This window comes from Hipposideros armiger, unplaced genomic scaffold (genome assembly GCF_001890085.2).
Source record: "Hipposideros armiger isolate ML-2016 unplaced genomic scaffold, ASM189008v1 scaffold_1116, whole genome shotgun sequence".
In the NCBI taxonomy this organism is placed as follows: domain Eukaryota; kingdom Metazoa; phylum Chordata; class Mammalia; order Chiroptera; family Hipposideridae; genus Hipposideros; species Hipposideros armiger.
In genome coordinates, this window is record NW_017732466.1 from 90,733 (window position 1) to 110,444 (window position 19,712).

At 54.3% G+C, this 19,712-nt stretch overlaps 2 protein-coding genes and 1 long non-coding RNA gene across 5 annotated transcripts in view; 1 reads left to right on the forward strand and 2 right to left on the reverse strand.

The window, feature by feature from the left end:
* On the forward strand, nt 1-14,292 carry EPHB6 (EPH receptor B6). 3 transcript variants are annotated; one of them, XM_019632288.1, is made up of 18 exons: nt 1-26; nt 352-513; nt 7,367-7,564; nt 7,849-7,913; nt 8,172-8,928; nt 9,653-9,808; nt 10,125-10,475; nt 10,581-10,705; nt 10,880-11,042; nt 11,253-11,367; nt 11,588-11,640; nt 11,843-11,962; nt 12,080-12,327; nt 12,531-12,704; nt 13,190-13,339; nt 13,603-13,796; nt 13,924-14,079; nt 14,160-14,292. In XM_019632288.1, exons 3-18 carry the CDS (start codon nt 7,465-7,467, stop codon nt 14,266-14,268), a joined length of 3,036 nt encoding a protein of 1,011 aa, XP_019487833.1. In that variant the 5' UTR covers nt 1-26; nt 352-513; nt 7,367-7,464; the 3' UTR covers nt 14,269-14,292. The 3 variants fall into 3 exon arrangements, with proteins under 3 accessions (XP_019487833.1, XP_019487836.1, XP_019487834.1); XM_019632291.1 differs by lacking the exon at nt 352-513; XM_019632289.1 differs by lacking the exons at nt 1-26; nt 352-513 and adding an exon at nt 6,549-6,642.
* Nucleotides 548-5,704, reverse strand: LOC109376391 (uncharacterized). Its single transcript, XR_002122730.1, has 3 exons — nt 5,264-5,704; nt 2,232-2,356; nt 548-1,075 (listed from the first exon to the last, which is right to left on the reverse strand). It is a non-coding gene; the product is annotated as an uncharacterized LOC109376391 (long non-coding RNA).
* Nucleotides 14,293-14,960: 668 nt separating the features above from the next.
* TRPV6 (transient receptor potential cation channel subfamily V member 6) overlaps nt 14,961-19,712 on the reverse strand; it is a 14,526-nt gene continuing 9,774 nt past the window's right edge. Inside the window, exons 5-14 of the mRNA XM_019632309.1 lie at nt 19,416-19,591; nt 18,801-18,947; nt 18,504-18,716; nt 18,128-18,214; nt 17,964-18,040; nt 17,565-17,730; nt 17,155-17,221; nt 16,572-16,840; nt 15,457-15,563; nt 14,961-15,275 (exon numbers count right to left, since the gene is read on the reverse strand). Of these exons, the coding sequence (XP_019487854.1) occupies nt 14,987-15,275; nt 15,457-15,563; nt 16,572-16,840; nt 17,155-17,221; nt 17,565-17,730; nt 17,964-18,040; nt 18,128-18,214; nt 18,504-18,716; nt 18,801-18,947; nt 19,416-19,591 (1,598 nt within the window). The 3' untranslated portion in view covers nt 14,961-14,986. The remainder of the gene's footprint in view (nt 15,276-15,456; nt 15,564-16,571; nt 16,841-17,154; nt 17,222-17,564; nt 17,731-17,963; nt 18,041-18,127; nt 18,215-18,503; nt 18,717-18,800; nt 18,948-19,415; nt 19,592-19,712) is intronic.

Genomic DNA, 19,712 nt, shown 5'->3' on the forward strand with positions numbered 1-19,712 from the left:
CTGCCGAGCCTGCGGCCGACGGTCAGGTGAGCCCGGGGGTCGCCGGCGGTGTTGGAGAGTCGGGGGTGGAGGGGGGGGGCGGTGTGCCTGGGGACAGAGGGATTAAGGTTTGCAAAAGTAGAGGGGCCCTCCAGACAGGGCCTCTGCAGGTCCTCGGGGGGCCTTTTGGGGGGAGTGCCGAGTACCCCTCCCAGGGCGAGAGCGGGGTTCATGAGGAGTGTGGAACTGGTCCACCTGGCTCCGCCGTCCCCGCTGAGCAGCCTCATTCACACCCCCATTACCCTTGCTACGTGGATCCCCACTGTTTGCAGAGACACTCCTCGGGCTCTGATGCAGGGTGTCCTGTTATAGGGGTCCCCTGCCGAGGCCGGGCTCCCAGCCTTCTGAAGGGGGTTGCCCACCCCGCCAGTGGCATCTCTCCAAGTGTGGTGGACCTGGGAGGAGCAAGGACGTTAATCCCACACCTGCCCCCCAGCTTCCACGGCCTCCTGCTCCCCACCCCCACCACCACAGGTAAGCCTGGGGGTGGCGGGAAGGCTTGGTTCGTGCTCCCCAAGTTGCACCAAAGTCTACTGTTTGCTACTGCCCCAGCCCCGCCCCCTCTCTTTCCGTCTGGGAGCTTGGCCCTGGCGGCCCCACACCCCCACCCACCAATCTTGGCTGTCTGGTACCCTCTCTCCTCCCATCCCTGGGGGAGCTGGCGAGAGCCCAGCATAGCCGATGTTGTAATGTCCCTGGCAGTGCCCGTGGAGAGAAGCGGCTGGTCCTGTTCCCAATCAGTTAACCTGGGCCAGGTCCTCCACCGCCAGGGGAACTTGACTCAGGCTCTGGAAGCAGAGATGCCCGTTCAATGGGAAAGGGGCCATTGGATTGGGGGCACTGCAGGGCAATTGTCCAAGTAATGTGGCCCTGGAGGACTGAGACATGCTGAGTACTGTTCAGAGGGGCCACTGGGCTCCTACAGGGCAATGGACCTTTTCATCCCAGGAAGGTTAGGGAGGAGGACTCCTTTGAAGTCTGTTGGTTCATTCAGGATGCAAGAAGATGGCTGGCAGTGACGGCTGTCACCAGGATGCTGGGGAACAACAGGCAGTGATGGGCTGAGCATGGGAAAGGCAGGACCATTCCTCCTCCGGGCCAGCTGCTCTCTCCCCCAGCGCATCACCATCTTCTGAGCTAGGCCCTGGCCCCTGTGTCCACACAACACTCCTCACTAGGTGGGAGGGGGATGGAAGGCGTTGGGGGGCTTTGGGCAGGCTTTCTTGACTTCCCTGCTTATCTCCGCCTCTCAACCCAGGTGTTTCTGCAGATGCAATTCCTGGGGGCAGAGAGCAGTTAACAGGCAGACTAGGGGTGGAGTAGGGAAAGACCCAGGGTGAGGGCTCATGGGAGTCGGAGGACCACTTGGGTTCTGCATTGATGTGCATGTTTGCACACACACACCTCCCAGGACCCACCGTCCTGCTCCACACCATCGCACCTCATATACACTCCCTCACACTCTCACACCTGCTCTCCCAGGCACTGGTCCTGGCGCTCATGGGCATCCTTCCACAATCTTCCACTTACTCATCCTTCATGCACGTGTACCGACTGCCCCAACACCCTCCCTTATGCTCTTTTCCAGAGCCACGCATGTCCCCAGTCAGTGCACAGCCGGAGTGGCTCATTCTAAGTGGCTGTCTGGCCAAACCCAGACACTGCCTGTATCTTAAGAGCCTCTCCCAGCTCTCCAGTGGGAGGGAGGCACATTTGACAGCATCTGTGTACTCAGGGGTACATTCTCAGGGACTGGAGGCCTCAGGAGACCCAGGGCTGTCTTCTACTAGGTAATCCACACATTGCCTTCTCCAGCCAGGGCAGAGGGGCTAACGTGCCACAGGACAGCCACCTCCTCACTGTCTGCTCTGGATGCCACTGTAAAGGCCAATGGGATCCTTTTCAAGGCAGGAGGCCAGAGCTCCAAGAGAGAGCTTCTGAGACCATGTCCAAGGTGAAGATTAAAGGGAGAGGCTGCAGCATTAAGCTGAGCAAGGATTACACTGGAATTTCCTGGGCGTTTAACAGCTGCAGAACAGGACAGAGGGCAGGGCCTGTGGTCCTGACCCCTCCCACACTGACCCTGTGGCTAACAGGTGTGAGGACCAGCTCAGCAACCACGCCAGACACAAAACCATCGTCCCCTTTGCCCTTGAGACCTTCTCCTCACGCCGCTGTCCCCCACAACCTACTTTGTTCATTGAATGTTCCTGTCTGGGCTCAGTTTGCAGCAGTGCCCCTCCTATGTGTGTCCTGGGTGCCCAGTCCCCTCTGGTCGTCTCTTTCCCTTTGAAGTCACACTTCTGTGCTTGACATCCTGTAAGAGAAACGTGATGTTATCAGTGAGACAACTTGAACTTCTTGGGAGAGAAGCTTAAAGGAAATCCAGGGATGAAAGTTCTTTTGCTTTTGCGGTTGACATTATTTTTGCTCATTTGATAACCAGCAACTAATACTACCTCTCCATCTCTGCTTTTTTCTTATAGATGAAAAATTCTAGAGATTTTGAAACTTACAGGGAGGATGGGGGGGGGATAAAATATATGCTATACTAGTCTAAGTTTTATATTATAAATATTTCCCTTTTTTGTTTAGATTTTAAAGATGAGATTTTATTTTAATTATAAAAATAAGGTATGCTCACTGTAACAAGAAAAACAATTTAAATATGTGTAAGACAAAGTTAATAACCTCGCCCCTCCTTTCTGCTTGTCTACCTCCTTCTATAGTAACCAATTTGAATGGCCTGATGTATCTTCTGCCATATTTCCTTCCCAGCTTATTTGGCTTATATTACTTAATTTTTAAAAATTCACTTTGTGGATTGAAGTGCATAAACTATATTAAGTCAGCTTGGTTTGTTCATAAAAATTATCATATTTAGCATTTTGAGTTGAGCACAGTGAACTTGTAAAATTCTTACAGATGTACTCCTTTTTAAACCTTGCATTTTTATAGATAACTGAACTCATAAGCTGTGATTTATAAGATGAGATTCAACATATCTTTAATCTTTGCCAGTTTCTGAAAACAAAATACAATCCTGATGCCTGAGAAACTGTCATAGTTTTGTAAACCGAAGAGATGTAGCAGGCTTGTGAATGTAAATGTCTCTACTGTATGAAAAAGATATAAAGTGATATATCCAGAAAAGGAGCCGAGAAAGAGAAACAAAAAAGGGAAGTCACAGGATGCAACTTTTGTCATAGGAAACTTTGTCTATTCAGTCTCATTTTTCTGAGCTATCTTTTTTCATCCACATTTCTGCTGCTTCTGGTGTTTTATATTTTAAAAGCATGTACACATCTGAAATTGGGACATTTTCCTGATTAAGATAAGTTTTCTGCTCTTTCATGGGTTAGAGGGTTTCTAAACACTTGCCAATTTCTTTCACGAGTTGGAGAAGACAGAGGGATCTGAAGCAGGTGACAAAGACGAGCAAGGGACCCCGCCTTGCAGAGGCCTTTCCCCTCCATGTGGCCGTGTGGCCCTAGGGATGGGTTTGGTTGCTCTCAGAGTGCACTCCTGGACCAAATGCCAAAAGATGTCCTAGTCCTCAGCCACTGAAGGCACCTTTGAAAACAAGTTCTAATTCCTGCTCGTTTAGTATTTCAGGCATGTGCATAGAGCAGCCCTGTTCTTGTCACTTGTATTTCTGCCTGTGAAACTTGTCTCAAAAGAATCTGCAGTGGTAGGAATTAGTTGACAGCAATTTCTTTCATAGATTAATAAATTTTCCTCTTACCATATTTTTATTTTAGCCATAGAGATACACTCAGATGTCTTCTATCTATTAAAAAAAAAAAAAGATCTGAATTTATCTGGTTTGCTTGATAAGTGAGAACTGACTTAATAAATTTTCCTCTTACCATATTTTTATTTTAGCCATAGATACACTCAGATGTCTTCTATCTATTAAAAAAATATATATCTGAATTTATCTGGTTCGTTTGATAAGTGAGAACTGACCTAACTGCTTCGTCTCACTCAGCCACAATTTTTTTTTTTTTCCGGAAGGAACCTGTTTATCACCTTCAGTCTTCTGGATCCAAATCTAAACTATGTCCTCATCAAACAGCAAAAGGACACGTCTGGGTCCTTTATGGTCTTCAACCATTTATTTTTAATGAATATCTTTGTTCTTTGTAAAAATTTTGAAGATGACTGAAGTGGCAATCCACAGGCAAGGTCTCCATTTTATTCTTTTCTTTCTGATTCCTCTTGACAACAGAAGCTGAGTGGCTTTACCTTTCATAATTGCTTTTGCTCTTTTCTGGAACTTCTGGAGAGAGGCCAGCTTCATGTTGTCATTAAGATGCCTGCTGAAGCTATGCATGCACGCCCTATAATAGCCACAAGCCACCGTGTTACTTGTATTATGGGTCATCAAAGCAAATGCTTTGCCAATCCTCATCTTCTAGAATGTTCCATTGCTGCACAGCTGATCATATCTGCAGTGGGCCTTTTCTCTCATATTTTGCTGCCCTTCAAAACAGTCAATGAGATGTATCTAACATGTTTATTATGCCTTCTCCATGATTATTTGTCTAGTTATCAGTTTAGGAAAACACTGTGCTTATAGTTTCTATTCCGGAATCCATCCATGCTCTGACTGAAAGAGGCTATTTAAGGAATATCTGCTGAGCTAACGGTATAATAGCTTTCATTGTTTCAAGACTTGTTGCTGGCATTTCAGTTCTTGATAAGACCGTCCCTAAAGACCCTAGCTCTGGACAGAATCTGGTCAGCTTTGGTGTGTCAGACATGTCTCTAAGTTAAGCCATTGAGACTTTGGGGAGTTCGCCTACAATGTGAGTTACATCAGGATATTTATTAAACAGCCCTTGGTGATGGGGCCATGCTTTTCACTTCATGATCTCCCTGTCTTTCTTGGAAGCATGTATTGAATCTGTGAATAATTCTAGTAGCATTTGGGACAGTATTGACAAAGAACCTATGTTTTTTAGGAATAATTTGCCCTATGGAAATGCTTTTTTTTTTCCCCTCTCCAGCTTTATTGAGCTATAGTTGACATATAGCATTGCGTGAGTTTAAAGGTGTACAGTGTGATGATCTGGAAATGTTTTTTCTTGCCTCCATATGCCCTAAGTTGAACTCTCTCTATTTCACACATAGGGTTCTATAGAAGCATGAAAGGTAAATTTCAGCAGCTAGTAGGCAGATACCCACCACACATCAGCCCATACAGATGTAGAAACGGTACCTTTTCATGATAACCACGTGGAGATAACACTGAAGGCATCATCTTACAGCATAGCCAGCATTACCAGGGGGGAAAAAAATAGATTAGTAGAAATTAGATCATGATTTTCATATTCATCAAAGTTAAATATAGTGTAATAGATTGATTTTAGCTTCACTGTGAAACATGTCGTTTTCAGCGATGGATCACAAAACCACAAATATCCAGAAGGAAACGGGTTCCAACTTTCAGCTGGCTTGCTTTCTTTTTCTCTTTTTTTCTTTTTTACTCTCGGTCCTGTGCCTTTTGAGCAACGTGCCTCCTATTTTCTTCTCCACAGAAATAAATGCAATCCCTTGCTCTTAACCATGCAGCTCACGGACTTTTGAGACTCAGTCACCAGGAAAGAGATAGGTCACCACTAATCTCTAGACCAAGGAGCAAAAGGAGGCCTGAGCCTGTTTGTTGTCCCTGTGACCCTGAGGTCGCCATGCCTCCCAGTCACGTGCTTGGGGCCTGCAGTGTGTTCGTCTAAAGGCTTGGGGGCGTTTGATAGAAAAGGGTAGCTTGTTACATAGTTGGAGAAATCATTCTGGGAGCATGAATAGTACGTCGACTCATTTTTACTAACCAATTAATTACCTACAGAGTTAAAGCAATTTTTAATCAATAAGTGATTTAATTGAAAAGAGGTTTCAATTAAATATGCTAGGTTTTTAAAATGCAAAAATTAAAGGGAATACAGTAAGAGAGAGTCTCCCTCGCACCAGCTCCCGTCCTGTCCCAGATATGTATGTCCTTAAATTACCAGTCGGGAACGTGCTTTATACTGTTCTGCACCGGACTTTCACTTGGAAATTATTTTCATATCAGTGCGTAAACAGTAGCCCTGTTCCTTTTGAAGGTGGCGCCATAATTTTTTTTATAATTTAAAAAATTTTTTCAATTACAGTTGACATGCAATATCATATTCGCCCCAGGTGTACAACATACTGGCCCCATAAGTCCAGTACCCATCTGACGCCATGCATAGCTATTATAATATTATTGACTATATTCCCTATGCTGTATTCTACTTCCCTGTAAACTATCTTCTAACTAAAGATGAATAGTTACTTTACAGTCTTTTTCTTTATAAACAATATTGCAGTGGATATCCTTGTTTGAACATCTGTGCAAACAGATGCAAGGATACGCTACCCGAAGGACAGATTCTTCGAAGTGAAGCTGCTAGACAGACGTCACCAGTTGTCCTTCCAAGAGGATATTCCATTTTGAACTTGTAAGCCCAGCGAATGTAAGAGAGCCTATTTTTCCACACCATCTCCAACCCACTGCATTATTAATCTCAGAGGACAAAATAGCATGTCACTGTTGTTGCAACGTGACTTCCTTTCCTGGTGAGCAATCTAGGAGCATCTTTGCATGTATTTAAGCCATGCATTTGTTTTTCTGTAAGCCCTGGGGGGGGGGGATGTGTCCCTTGTGGAGAGAGGACCTTTGTTAATGAAATGTAGGCAGGCCAGACCCACAGAGCTCTCTCCCTTCTCGATACTGACTCTCTCTCAGATGGAATCTTTACGCCTGTGCTCTCTTTGCATCATCAGTTTCATGGTAACCCACAGCTCTCCTTCCGCAGGCCCTCACGCTTCACTGCCTCTCTGAAATGTCTAGAGTATCCAGGGGTGTTGGGGAGGGTGGATCGTGTGCCCCCAGGAAAGTAGTAGCTTTTAACCCACTTACTTTGAGAAGAATCTCCCGACTTCCAATACAGGGTGGCTGTAGGAGGAAGAGAAGTGAGTCAATGAAGAGAAAGAATTAGAATAGCTCCTTCCAGAAGAAAAGGGTGAGATGGGCCCAGAACTAACTCCCCTGTGCTCTAAAGGAAGGGTCATGAGGAACAAATGTAGGGAGGGAGTGACCCAGCAATATGGCCTTCCAAGATGGTGGACTTGGTACAGGTCAGGAGAGAGTCAGGTCCCTGCTGGCTGTCACCCTATGGTTGATGCTGGGACAATTTGAGAGCTCTATCAGGAGACACAGGGTCAGGTTTTGGAGCCTGGGCCATCTATGAAGCAATGCGTTTACCTCCCACCGGTGTCTTCTGGTCCTCTGTCTCCCTAGGAAGCAAGCTTTGTGCCGGCCCCAGTCTTGTGAAGTAGCCGCCCTGCCTGGGAGCAGGGTGGTGGCCAGAGCGATGGTGGGAGCCCCGAAGATGCCCCATGGCTGCTGAGGGTGCTGCCCGGTCAGGGAGCGGAGTGGCGGGCATGGTGTGCAGTCTCTGGGTGCTGGTCCTGGTGTCCTCCGTTCTGGCACTGGAAGGTAAGAGGGTGGGGGCACCGGAGAACCGCCACCTACCAGTAGAGACCCAGCATGGATAGGAGATGGGAGCGATTCAGAAAAGGCAGAAAAGAGGGAAGACATCAAACGGGGGAAAGGAGTGGGGACGCTTTCAGAGAAAGGCTCTCCGTGGACAGCTGTCCTCCCGCTGCTGAATTAAATGGACCAGGGAGGGAAATTCTTTTTTTCCTCCTGGGCATGGGTTGGGAGTTAGCAGAGCTGGAGGGAGCCTTGGCCCCTGCATGCCCCTTCTTATCCCCGGGCAGAGGTATTGCTGGACACCGCTGGAGAGACATCTGAGATTGGCTGGCTCACCTTCCCACCAGGCGGGGTGAGTGTCGCTCTTGCATTCTGAACCCATCACCCTCTCCCTCACCCTGCTCCCTAGCGTGTAGAAGGAAACCCTGGGTAGGGGCTACTGGAATAACACTCCTTCCTCCAGAGGAACAGGACTTTGGGGTATCATCACTCTGCTTTGCATGTCATTACCTTTAAATCTCAGTGGAAGAGATATCCCCCGCCCCCAACTTCCTGCACCCTCCAAGCCCTGGGCAGCTAACATGGTCTCCCCGCCCTCCCCTCCCTGCAGTGGGATGAAGTGAGCGTCCTGGACGACCAGCGACGCCTGACTCGGACCTTCGAGGCCTGCCACGTGGCAGGGGCCCCGCCAGGCACCGGGCAGGACAACTGGCTGCAGACACACTTTGTGGAGCGGCGAGGTGCCCAGAGGGCACACATCCGACTCCACTTCTCCGTGCGGGCGTGCTCCAGCCTGGGTGTGGCAGGCGGCACCTGCCGTGAGACCTTCACACTTTACTACCGGCAAGCTGAGGAACCCGACGGCCCCGACAGTGTTTCAGCCTGGCACCTCAAACGCTGGACCAAGGTGGACACCATTGCAGCAGATGAGAGCTTCCCTGCCGCCTCGGCCTGGGCGGTGGGACCCCACGGGGGGACCGGGCCTCGGGCTGGGCTGCAGCTGAACGTCAAAGAGCGAAGCTTCGGCCCCCTGACCCAGCGTGGCTTCTACGTGGCCTTCCAGGATACTGGGGCCTGCTTGGCTCTCGTGGCCGTCAAGCTCTTCTCCCATGCCTGCCCCTCCGTGCTCCGCACTTTCGCCTCCTTCCCTGAGACACAGGCCAGTGGGGCCGGTGGGGCCTCCCTGGTGGCCGCCGTGGGCACCTGTGTGGCTCATGCAGAGCCAGAGGACGATGGCGGTGGGGGCCAGGCAGGCAGCAGCCCCCCCAGGCTGCACTGCAATGGGGAAGGCAAGTGGATGGTAGCTGTCGGGGGCTGCCGCTGCCAGCCCGGGCACCAGCCTGCGCGTGGAGACAAGGCCTGCCAAGGTGAGATCCCGTCCCCTTGCGCTTGCGCAGGACCTTCCCACCTGCCTCGACCTTTGGGCCCCTTTCCTGAACACCCCAGGGTAGCTTCATTTTTTTTGTCCCCAAAAGGTCAGGAATAAGCTATTTTAGGAATGAACTCCTGTTTTTCTCCAGATTTATTTCCTAAAGCACGCAAACTTGCTCTCATCCACTCTAAAATTTCCAAAACCTTCTGGAGACTTCCACAGCCATTGCTGAAGCTCTTAGGGCTGCAGGCATGAGACGTGATGGAGAGCAAGGGGAGCTGAACGCCTGGGTTAGCTTGGGATTTGGTCCTTTGTCCGCACTTGCCCTGTATTTGGGGTGAGGTCATCCCGGGGCAGGTGAGACCAGGTGCAGGTAGAACGCAGTGTGGGTCCCGGCTTTAGACTCAGGAGACCGATTCTGCTGCAGGTGGGGCCGCAGGAGGCCTCTGCATTGGCAGGTTATGCAATCAAGCCTACAGACACCTACATCCGGCGCTTGGCCTGCCCGTATCCCCCGCCCACCTCGCTTTTTCCATCAGTGGAAATGCAATTCCACCCCCAGAGAAATGGCAGACCAATCTCTGCCTGAGGGAGGGGAAGAGGGAGAGAGGGGTGAGGGTTCCATCTCGGGAAGAAAGGAGAAACGCGCCCTTTGTCAGGTGTGTGGGGCTCCGCAGAGGGTCCGGGGAAGCGAGCTAAGCCCCCACTCTGCCCCTCAGCCTGCCCTGAGGGGTCCTACAAAGCCTTGTCCGGGAATGCCCCCTGCTCACCGTGCCCCGCCCGCAGCCACGCCTCTGACCCTGCGGCCCCCGTTTGCTCCTGCCTCGGGGGCTTCTACCGGGCCAGCTCCGACCCTCCAGAGGCCCCCTGCACTGGTGAGTCCTCCCACCTGCTCCAGAGGTAGAAACAAGGCTGGGGGTGGGGCCAGAAGGTGAGGGTCCTGAGGGCACATGGTGGGGCTGGTTTGCATCGGTGGTGGCTTCTCTTTCTCCCGTGTTCTCGGTGTTCTCCCCCATCTGCGCTGCATTCCCGTCTCCCTGGCCCACCTGCCTCCTCCTCCCCGCCTCGGCTTTCTGGCCCCACCCCTTTCTTTCTGTCTCCTCCTCTGCCTCCTCCCTGCCTCAATCACTCCCACCCTATTAACGCCCTCCTTCTTGGCCCTTCCCCGCCGCGCCCGCCCCGCCTTCCCAGGCCCGCCTTCGGCTCCCCGGGAGCTTTGGTTTGAGGTGCAAGGCTCAGCGCTCATGCTGCACTGGCGCCTGCCCCAGGAGCTGGGGGGCCGAGGGGACCTGCTCTTCAACGTCGTGTGCAAGGAGTGCGGAAGCCCCCAGGAGCCCGGGAGCGGGGGCGCTTGCCGCCGCTGCAGGGACGAGGTGCACTTCGACCCCCGCCAGAGGGGCCTGACTGAGAGCCGAGTGTTAGTCGGAGGGCTCCGGGCACACGTACCCTACATCTTGGAGGTGCAGGCCGTCAACGGGGTGTCAGAACTCAGCCCCGATCCTCCGCAGGCTGCAGCCATTAATGTCAGCACCAGCCATGCCGGTGAGCGTTTTCCTCCACCTCAGGCCTTACATCGCCTCCTTAGGACCTCTCCCCCACTCCTGCCTCCTGGTCCCCGGAAACCCCCTTACTAATTCCCTACCCCAGTTCCCTCTGCAGTCCCTGCGGTGCACCAGGTGAGCAGGGCACCGAACAGCATCACGGTGTCCTGGCCGCAGCCAGATCAGACCAACGGGAACATCCTGGACTATCAGCTGCGCTACTATGACCAGGTGGGGGGTGCTGGGGGGAGCTTGCAGTGCCCTACAGCGGGGCTAGAGGTGGTGGGATCGGGACAGGTGCGCAGCAGCCCTGGGGAAGGCGGGAGGTCCCGGAAGCCTGAGGCGCAGGGGCAAAGGTGAAGGGCTGGGGCCTGCCGGCAGGGAGTGAGTGGCTGTCACCCCCAGGCCGAAGACGAATCCCACTCCTTCACCCTGACCAGCGAGACCAACACGGCCACTGTGACACAGCTGAGCCCCGGCCACATCTATGGCTTCCAGGTGCGGGCGAGGACTGCCTCAGGCCACGGCCCCTACGGGGGCAAGGTCTATTTCCAGACGCTGCCTCAAGGTGAGAGGAAGCCTGGATGGAGGGGGAGACACTGGAGGAGGAGAGGCCCAGGGGCCTCCCAGGCCTTGCACCCTCTCTCAGAACCCTCCAGACCAGAGACTGTGCGCAGGGAGCTGGTGGCTGAGCCCTGACTGTTGGGTCTGTGGGTGGGTGGGTGCGTGCTTATGCGAGGCCTTGCCCACCTGTGGCCCTGGGCGGCTGGTTCCTCAGGTGAGCTGTCTGCCCAGCTTCCGGAGCGCCTCTCCTTGGTGATTGGGTCCATCCTGGGGGCCTTGGCCTTCCTCCTGCTGGCAGCCATCACCGTGCTGGCTGTTGTCTTCCAGAGGTGAGCCCCTTCCCGCCATGTCCCCACCCCTCTCACTCTGTCTCATGACCTCCAGGCCGCTGCACAAGCCCCCACCACCCAGCCCATGTGGAGGTGGGGAGGAGGGACCTGGACCCCGTATCCCTCACGGCACAGATCCCTGGCTAGACAGCAGCCTGCGTCGGGGGCAGAAGTGGGAGGAAATGGAAGTGTCATTCCCGGGCACTGGTTTATTTCTCAGGAAGCGGCGTAGGACAGGCTACACGGAGCAACTGCAACAGTACAGCAGCCCAGGTGAGGCGGGTGGGGGTGGGGGTGGAGGGTGCACAGACAAAAGCTGGGGGCTCGGGCCAGGAGCACACCAGGCAAGGCTGGGTTCCCCCAAGATTGGGGGGAGCTCCTTGGCACCATCTTTGCAAGTAAGAGGACATGCCTGTGGTTTGTGGGCAGTCCAGCCTTGCACCACAGCCTCCTAATGCACGCCATACACCTGCAGGGCTTGGGGTGAAGTATTACATCGACCCATCCACATACGAGGACCCCTGCCAGGCCATCCGAGAATTGGCCCGGGAGGTAGACCCTGCTTATATCAAGATCGAGGAGGTCATTGGGGCAGGTATTGTCGGGGCAAAGGGACGGCTGAGCAGCATTTCTTGTAAAGGCGGCAGGACACTGTGAGCCCACGGCCCTTCCTTGACCACCACCCACCCCCAGCCTGTGCCTGCCCCCCCAGGCTCTTTTGGAGAAGTGTGCAGGGGCCGGCTGCAGCCCCGGGGACGGCGGGAGCAAGCTGTGGCCATCCAGGCCCTGTGGACCGGAGGTGCCGAGAGCCTGCAGATGACCTTCCTAGGCCAGGCTGCATTGCTGGGCCAGTTCCAGCACCCCAATATCCTGCGGCTGGAAGGCGTGGTCACCAAGAGCCGACCCCTCATGGTGCTGACGGAGCTCATGGAGCTGGGCCCCCTGGACAGCTTCCTCAGGGTCAGTGCCACCTTGGGGACGTTCGGGTTCTCAGGTGTTCCGGAGGCAGAGCCCTATACCTTTCCCCCTCGCGCCCACCTGCGGTGGTCTTCAGCCGTCGTTCCCAGGCCATTTTCTGAGTCCCAGCTCCCCTTGCCCTCTCATGCTGATGTCTGCATCCAGGTTCCCCACCCCGTTGCTGACCTCTGACCCCTGCCCCACAGCAGCGGGAGGGCCAGTTCAGCAGCCTGCAGCTGGTGGCCATGCAGCGGGGAGTGGCCGCGGCCATGCAGTACCTGTCCAGCTTCGCCTTCGTCCACCGTGCACTGTCTGCCCACAGTGTGCTGGTGAACAGCCACCTGGTGTGCAAAGTGGCCCGTCTTGGCCACAGCCCTCAGGTGAGAGCACAACCCCGGGGGCTCCGCATCCTTTATCTGGTGCTGGGAGATGAGCCGGAAACGGGGGTGGGGACCTGAGGTGGCCTGTCATTGTGTTGGAAGGCCTGGAGCTCACCTGTGCTTCATCCAGCATAGGAGCCAGGGGGACATTGAAGGAATTCAGGAACCGTGCCACTGGGGATGGCAGGAGACCCCCAAAACCTAGAACCACCTCCTGCCATTCCCCCAATGACCACAGATTCTAGTCAGAGCAGCTGGATACAAATCCCGAGCGTGCCACCCTAAGCTCTGACTTTGCCCTATGCCTCAGCTTCTGCATCTGTACAATGGAGACAATATCATCTACCCTGCAGGGTTGTTATGAGGGTTAAGATAGATGCTTGACGTGAAACCCTTGACTCACGTCTGAGCGCAAAGTAGTTGCTCAGTAAATGTGACTGTTGCTGGGGTTCTCGCTGTTGTTACTTCTAACCCCTGCCTCTCAGGGCCCAGGTTGTATGCTACGCTGGGCAGCCCCAGAGGTCATTGCCCACGGAAAGCATACGACATCCAGTGACGTCTGGAGCTTTGGGATAGTGATGTGGGAAGTGATGAGTTATGGAGAACGGCCCTATTGGGACATGAGTGACCAGGAGGTGAGCTCTTGACCTAGACATTGCTGATTTCCCCACCCCCCGATCCCTCCGACCCACCAGCCCCACAGACTCGCACATTCTAAGACCTCCATTCACTAATCCATTCCCACCCTAAGATCTCCTGGCTGTCGTTTTCTGTATTTTTAAGCTTCCCCACTGGAACCTCCTGCTCCCCCCGATCCCAGCCCACCCTCTTACCTAACAATAGACTCCTTTCCACTTGCAATAGCTTCCCCTCACCGTATTCTTCCTCCAACCCCCAGGTGCTCAATGCAATAGAGCAGGACTTCCGGCTGCCCCCGCCTCCAGGCTGTCCTCCCGGACTCCATCTGCTTATGCTGGACACCTGGCAGAAGGACCGTATCCAGCGGCCGCACTTCGACCAGCTGGTGGCTGCGTTTGACAAGATGATCCGCAAGCCAGACACTCTGCAGGCCGGCGGGAGCCCCGAGGACAGGTCTGGAGCTTGGGGCTGGAGCCTGGGAAAGCCAGGGAGGTCGATGCAAACCAAGAAGAAAACTGAGGTGCAAGTGGGGGCCAGGAGGAAGAGGGGACTTTGACCGGCCTGCTTCTCCTGCCCTTAGACCGTTGCAGGCCCTTCTGAACCCTGTGGCCCTGGACTTCCCTTCTCTGGACTCACCTGGGGCCTGGCTTTCGGCCATTGGACTGGAGTGCTACCAGGACAACTTCTCCCGGTGTGGCCTCTGCACCTTCAGTGACGTGGCTCAGCTCAGCCTGGAGTAAGCAGGGAGAGGGGGGCCGGGGCGCCCGGGGATGCTGGCGAAGGCGGCCCAGCTTTAATCCACTCCTTCCCCACCAGAGACCTGCCTGCCCTCGGCATCACCCTTGCGGGCCACCAGAAGAAGCTACTGCACAACATCCAGCTCCTTCAGCGGCACCTGAGGCAGCCAGGCTCAGTGGAGGTCTGAGGCCCTGGCAGGAAGCTGGGAACGGAAGATGCTCAGGACCCAGCCCCGGACACAGGTCCCGGGAGGGACGTGGGCGACAGGAGCCAGCCTCCATCGTGGCCTCTCGTGCCCTGAACACTCAGCAGCAACCCTCTGGAGGTTTCCTCCCCCTGCCCGCTGCCCCTTTCCTGCCCTCCCTCGCTCTCCATATTAAAGGGAAAGAAGGGATTTTGCAAGTTGGAGGTGTGGTGAGGCCTCAGTCTGCAAGGAAAGGCTGGGGAAGGTGACACCGCAGAGCAGGGAACAAGTTTATTGGAAGGTAGAAGGTGACAAGACTCCACCAGCTTCTCCCCACGCCCGGAGCGGTACCTGTCCCCTCATTCACACACGTCCTCCACAAGCCTCCCCCACAACTCTCGGGAGCCCCTGGGCAGGGCTCTCCCGCTTCCTGCTCTGACACTGGGGTACAGACTGATGCCTGCCCTTAAAGTGCTTTGCTCAGACAGTGCAGCGAGCCTTCATTAGAGCCAAAGAGGGGGCGCCGGCCACCCCCTTGGTTTTCCCTCCACTCGGAAGCTGAAGGAGTAGAGGAGACCTGGGGCACAGGTCTTCCCAACTCTTCTCCTCCTCCCCAGCTTGACCTGGGAGGGTTAGATCTCTAGGTATGTTTGGTTTCCTTTTTTGTAACATTCCCAGGAAAATGAGAGCAACTGCTGGGAACCGAAGCCAGAGCACAGGCTCAGATCTGATATTCCCAGCCCTCCTCTTCCAGACCCTTGTTCACCACCCCCCTCAGTTCTGTCTTCAGGGTCCCTTGCCGAAGTTTTCCCCAGTGGGTGTTGCTGCGGGACATGCTTTGTGACACTGAGGGCGTAGGGAGGGACGGGTTGGGGCCGGAGGGGCAGCGTGGCTGCAGTTTTTCAGAGTCTCTGTCTGAGTCTTTGTCTGCGTTGTCCCAGCCCCGTTTGTGGAAAGCCTGTACGTAGCGCCGGGCTCGCTCCTGGTTGACGTCCTGTTTGTCTTCCACCCTGTGGAGAGCAGAGGACTTGAGAGGTACCCAAGGCCAGGGGACTGATGCCCAACTTCGCCTGTCTCCTGTCCGCACCCATCCCCAGCACAACGGGCCTTTTCCTCCTCTGCTGCTGGGGTGGCCCCTGGGAGCAGGAGGTTGCCTGAGCAGAGGCTGCCCAGCCCTGCACTGTCACTCACCGCAGGAACCAGTGGTCCCCCAGCCCGTAGTCTCGCCCGAAGATCCCGGAGCGAGGCCACAGGCAGCGAGGCAGCTTCCGCTCCAGCATCACCGTGGTGGCCACGACCTGTGTGTGGGGACAGAAAGGGAAGTCAGAGACAAGGCTGGGTGCAGACTGAGAGGAAGGGCAGGGAGAAGAGACGGTGCCGGGCAGAGGGATAACAGTTGAAGCAACAGCTAGGAGAGGCAGGAGCTCATGATTTCCCAGAGGTGACAAACTGCACCCCTAAGCTGACGATGGTGGTGGCAGCTTTGTCGACCCTCTTCTGTGGGAGAGTCAATGGCACTGAACCCCACAGTTCTTCGCCCAGTGACCACAACACCCATGCTCATGCCAGGGTGGCCATGCAAGAGGCTGAGTGACCTCACTCCAAGGAGGACAGGAAGGTGAGCAAAGCAAACAGAAGAGAGGTCTTCAGGGCTACAGGATATTTCGACCCTACAGACAGCCAGACCATTTATAAATGCAAGCATCCTACGGAGAAATCTAATAGTACATTTGCATGGAAAAATGTTTTCCTGAGAAAACCCCATTTAGCTAGTTTAGGTTTTTTAAACTCCATTTTCTACAAAGCACCGTTAAGTGCCATCCAATTTGGGGGAGTTCCATTTTTATTTTGCTGAAGTTATTTTGTTGAGATAAATTATTTTCTATGTATATTTTTAAATGATGATTTGATTCATTTAATGGTCTTTTGTCCCCATCATGATGCTCTGGCTGAACATAGTTTCTGCTACTATAGGGAGTTTTTGTGGCATTATTTTTAACATGTCTAATTTTTCTGGGCCCAATTTTGAAGACTTAAATATTGCCAAAAAGATGTGATACTCCGGCTTTTAAATTCAGAAACAAAATTTACTGAATGCTGCTTTCACACCTCTTAGCCTTATTTCTTGATTTATTTCTTCTTGATTCTTCTAGAAAAGACTAAGGTTTTAATTTTTGAGCAAACCGCGAGGAATTCTTTTCAGCTATTCCAGTATTGCTGGGTGGTATTGCTAATCCAGTTCGCCTGCACACTTTGCATTATTCCATGTCCTCAGCACTAACCCTCCCAGCCACCAGGGGGCTCACCTGAGCCCTCCAGAGTTCATCCCTCTCATGGGCCACCCGCCAGTGAGTGTCGCCCATCATGGCTATAAGGAGGTTGAGCATGAGCAGCGTGGCGATGATGGCGAAGGCAGCATAGGTGATGCTGTACATGAAGGGCAGGTCCACGTCATAGTTGGCGGGGCCATCGATGATGGTGAGGAACATCTCAAAGGTGCTGAACAGTGCCATGGGGTAGTTGTAGAAATGGCCCAGCTTATCGGGGTTCTCCGTCTGGAAGATGATATAGAAGGCTGCTCCACCCAAGAGGGTGAGAGTTACCAGGTTGAGGGTAACCATGGACATGTCTGAACCAAGCCAGCTCTCCTCTGCCGGTTTCCCTCACCTCCGATGGCACCATCCCAGCCCTTCGTCGCTCAACACTTTGGTGTCTTATGTTGCCTTGTTTTCTATACGGCTCATCCTCCTGATCTCAGGAGCCACTTCTCCCTCATGCTCCCAGTTTTCCCTTCCCTCCTGCCTGCCCCCAAGCTTATCTGAGCCATTCTGTGCCCTGTAGTCTCCAGCCTCCCCCTCCCACGGCCCCCATCCTGAATGGATGATTTACCTGAGGTGAAGCCCAGGATGACCACAGCCATCAGCCAGCAGAATCGCAGCAGGTCGCCAAAAATCATCTAGAAGGGGGGGAGAGGGGAGGGAGAACATCACACCTGTCACTTGAGCCACTGCCCCTTCAAGCCTCTTAGCGGGTCTAACCCTGAGAACTCACAGCTCCACCCTCTAGGACAAGGTTGGCAAACTATGGTCTATTTTGGTATGGCCCTTGAACTGAGAACGGTTTTACATTTTTAAAGGATTAAAAAAAGAAAGAAAGAAAAGGAGGAGGGAAAGAAGAATATGCAATGGAGACCATGTGTGGCTCACAAAACCTGAGATCCCTATGCTCAGGCCCTTGGCAGATGCGCGCAGCCCCTTCTCTAGGACCTTTCTCTGGGAAGCGTGGGGCAAGGCACACACCTTCTGGATCATGATGGTGAAGGGGCCCAGCATCTGGAATCCTCGGGCGAAGTACATGACATTGCACCAGCCCAGCACCAGGGCGAAGGACATGGGCACCACCTCCCCGGTGGTGTTGGTGAGCCGCATCACCATGGTCACCAGCACCATGAAGGCATAGGTGATGCTGCGGGGAGAGCAGAAAGGGGCGTGGTGAGCGTGGGCCTGGGATCTTCCTTGGGGACCCAAGACCAAGCGTGTGACTGAGCTAGGACCCACACCGTCCGATTCAGCCTTCGCAAGCTCAGTACACAGGGTCACACACACACTTCACAGGAAATGAACCTCTGGGGTTAAGGTTCTTCAGGGGACCAGAGCCCTAGTGAGGGACAGGATGGGGGCAAGAGGAAGGAGACTCACATGAGGACGTGGAACGGCCCCCCAAGGATGGTGTGTCCAAAGAAGCGAGTGACCCCCACCCTGAAGATGTCTGGGATCTGGAGAGAACAAAGGCACTTGTAGCTGGGACTCAGGCTGGGCCCTTGGGGCAGACAGCCCCACCCCAGACCCTGTCCCCACCACACCTCCAAGATGAGGATGATCACAGCACCAATGATAGTCACCAGTTCCCCCACCAGCCGGACGCCATCCTGGCTGGTCATGTAGGCCTCCTGGGGGAAAAGACGTGGTCAGCACTCAGGGCGCCCATGCATCTGCCCCACCTGCCCCTCGATGGAAAGCACTGTCCCTTGTTTTTAACCCGCTGGGTTTGGCCATCTCAACCTCTGCCCTTTGAGTGCACACGTGTTTCTGTGGGCATGGATTTTGAGTTTGTGCCTATGTTTTTGAGACCTGGGAGAGGGGAGAGATGGGGGTTGTAGGACAGGAAAGTGATACAAGTCTGACAAAGGACAGAGAGCTGGCCCTGCCCCCAAAGCTCTGCTGCTCCTGGGGTGTCACCTGAAGTAGCTTCTGCTCCAACAGGGTGTTGTCCCGGGGCTGAGTGCGGTTATCCGTCCTGGGCTTGAGCGGGCGGTAGACGCAGCACATGGTGAAGCAGATGATATAGAGCACGTACAAGGCGCCCAGCAGGCAGAAGTAGGGCCGCCCATATCTCTTCCACTTGAGGCTCACCAGCTCCTTCACGGGCGTCTGGTCCAGGATCTGGCGAGCCTGCGGCCAGCGGAGAACAGGACAAGTGGCTCAGAAACCCTGACATGCCTGCTCAGTCGCTCTCTGACCTGAAGATCCCCGTACCTCCCGCTTCTTGGTGGTGACAATAAGTTCCAGCAGCGACGGCTCATCCCCTGAGGAGTCGATCTCCGTGAGGTCGTAGAGGGTGTAGGTCACCAGCCCGAATGTCCCCTGGCTGTGCTTCCACTTCTGCATCAGGTGCTGGAACATCTGAGGGAGGGGGAGCTGAGTCAGGGGGGGCAAGTGAAGGGAGGGGTCACAGAGCACCAGTGTGTCTAGGAGGACGGCGACCCTGAAAAGCCAGCCTGTGGGCAGAAGACCCCTGTACATGCTGTCCCCTGTGTTCCTCTCTGTCCCCCATAACTCCCTCCAGAGCTTGGAAAGAGGAGGTGAGAGGCTGGAGAGCTGCTCTTCTGTGGACTGGAAGGGTAGGTGGACGTGGCCGTTACAAACCACCCCAGGGAGAAACCTAGACGCCATTAGCCCCCAACACCTCAGGGGAGAGAAAGTGGGCAAGACGGGGGACGAGAGACGGGCTGAAAAAGAAATTCTAATCTGAAAATGGGATGAGTGTTCACATCTGTTTCCTCAAAGGGCTAAGGTATAGGATGAGGGTCGTTAGGACACCGTGGAGTTGGGGGGAGGTGTCCCTCACCACAGGGGGGAGGTGTCCCTCACCACAGTGTTGCCCTCCACTCCGGCCAGCTTGAAGGGGGTGAGGCCCTGGTGGTTGGGCAGCAGGTCCAGGGCCTGCCGGCGGTCCCCACGCCCGTCGTAGGACAGCAGCAGGTTGTACATCTGGCAGGCAAAGGTTTTGTTGGGCTGGAGGACGAGGATGTGCAGCACTGTGTTTCCTGGGGGAGGACACGGGTGTCACGTGGCTGTTGGACCCAAGTCCCTGATGCTCCCCGTCCCCACCCCAGGGTAGGCCTCCCGGTTGTCCCAGGCCCTCGTCTCCCACCCCCGGTACCCCAG

What these genes read in the sequence shown, in the direction of transcription:
- EPHB6 (XM_019632288.1), top strand. Translation starts at nt 7,465, where the DNA reads ATGGCTGCTGAGGGTGCTGCCCGGTCAGGGAGCGGAGTGGCGGGCATG. An exon ending in CTCCGTTCTGGCACTGGAAG is followed by an intron (nt 7,565 to 7,848) that starts GTAAGAGGGTGG and finishes ATCCCCGGGCAG; the next exon opens with AGGTATTGCTGGACACCGCT. An exon ending in TGGAGACAAGGCCTGCCAAG is followed by an intron (nt 8,929 to 9,652) that starts GTGAGATCCCGT and finishes TCTGCCCCTCAG; the next exon opens with CCTGCCCTGAGGGGTCCTAC.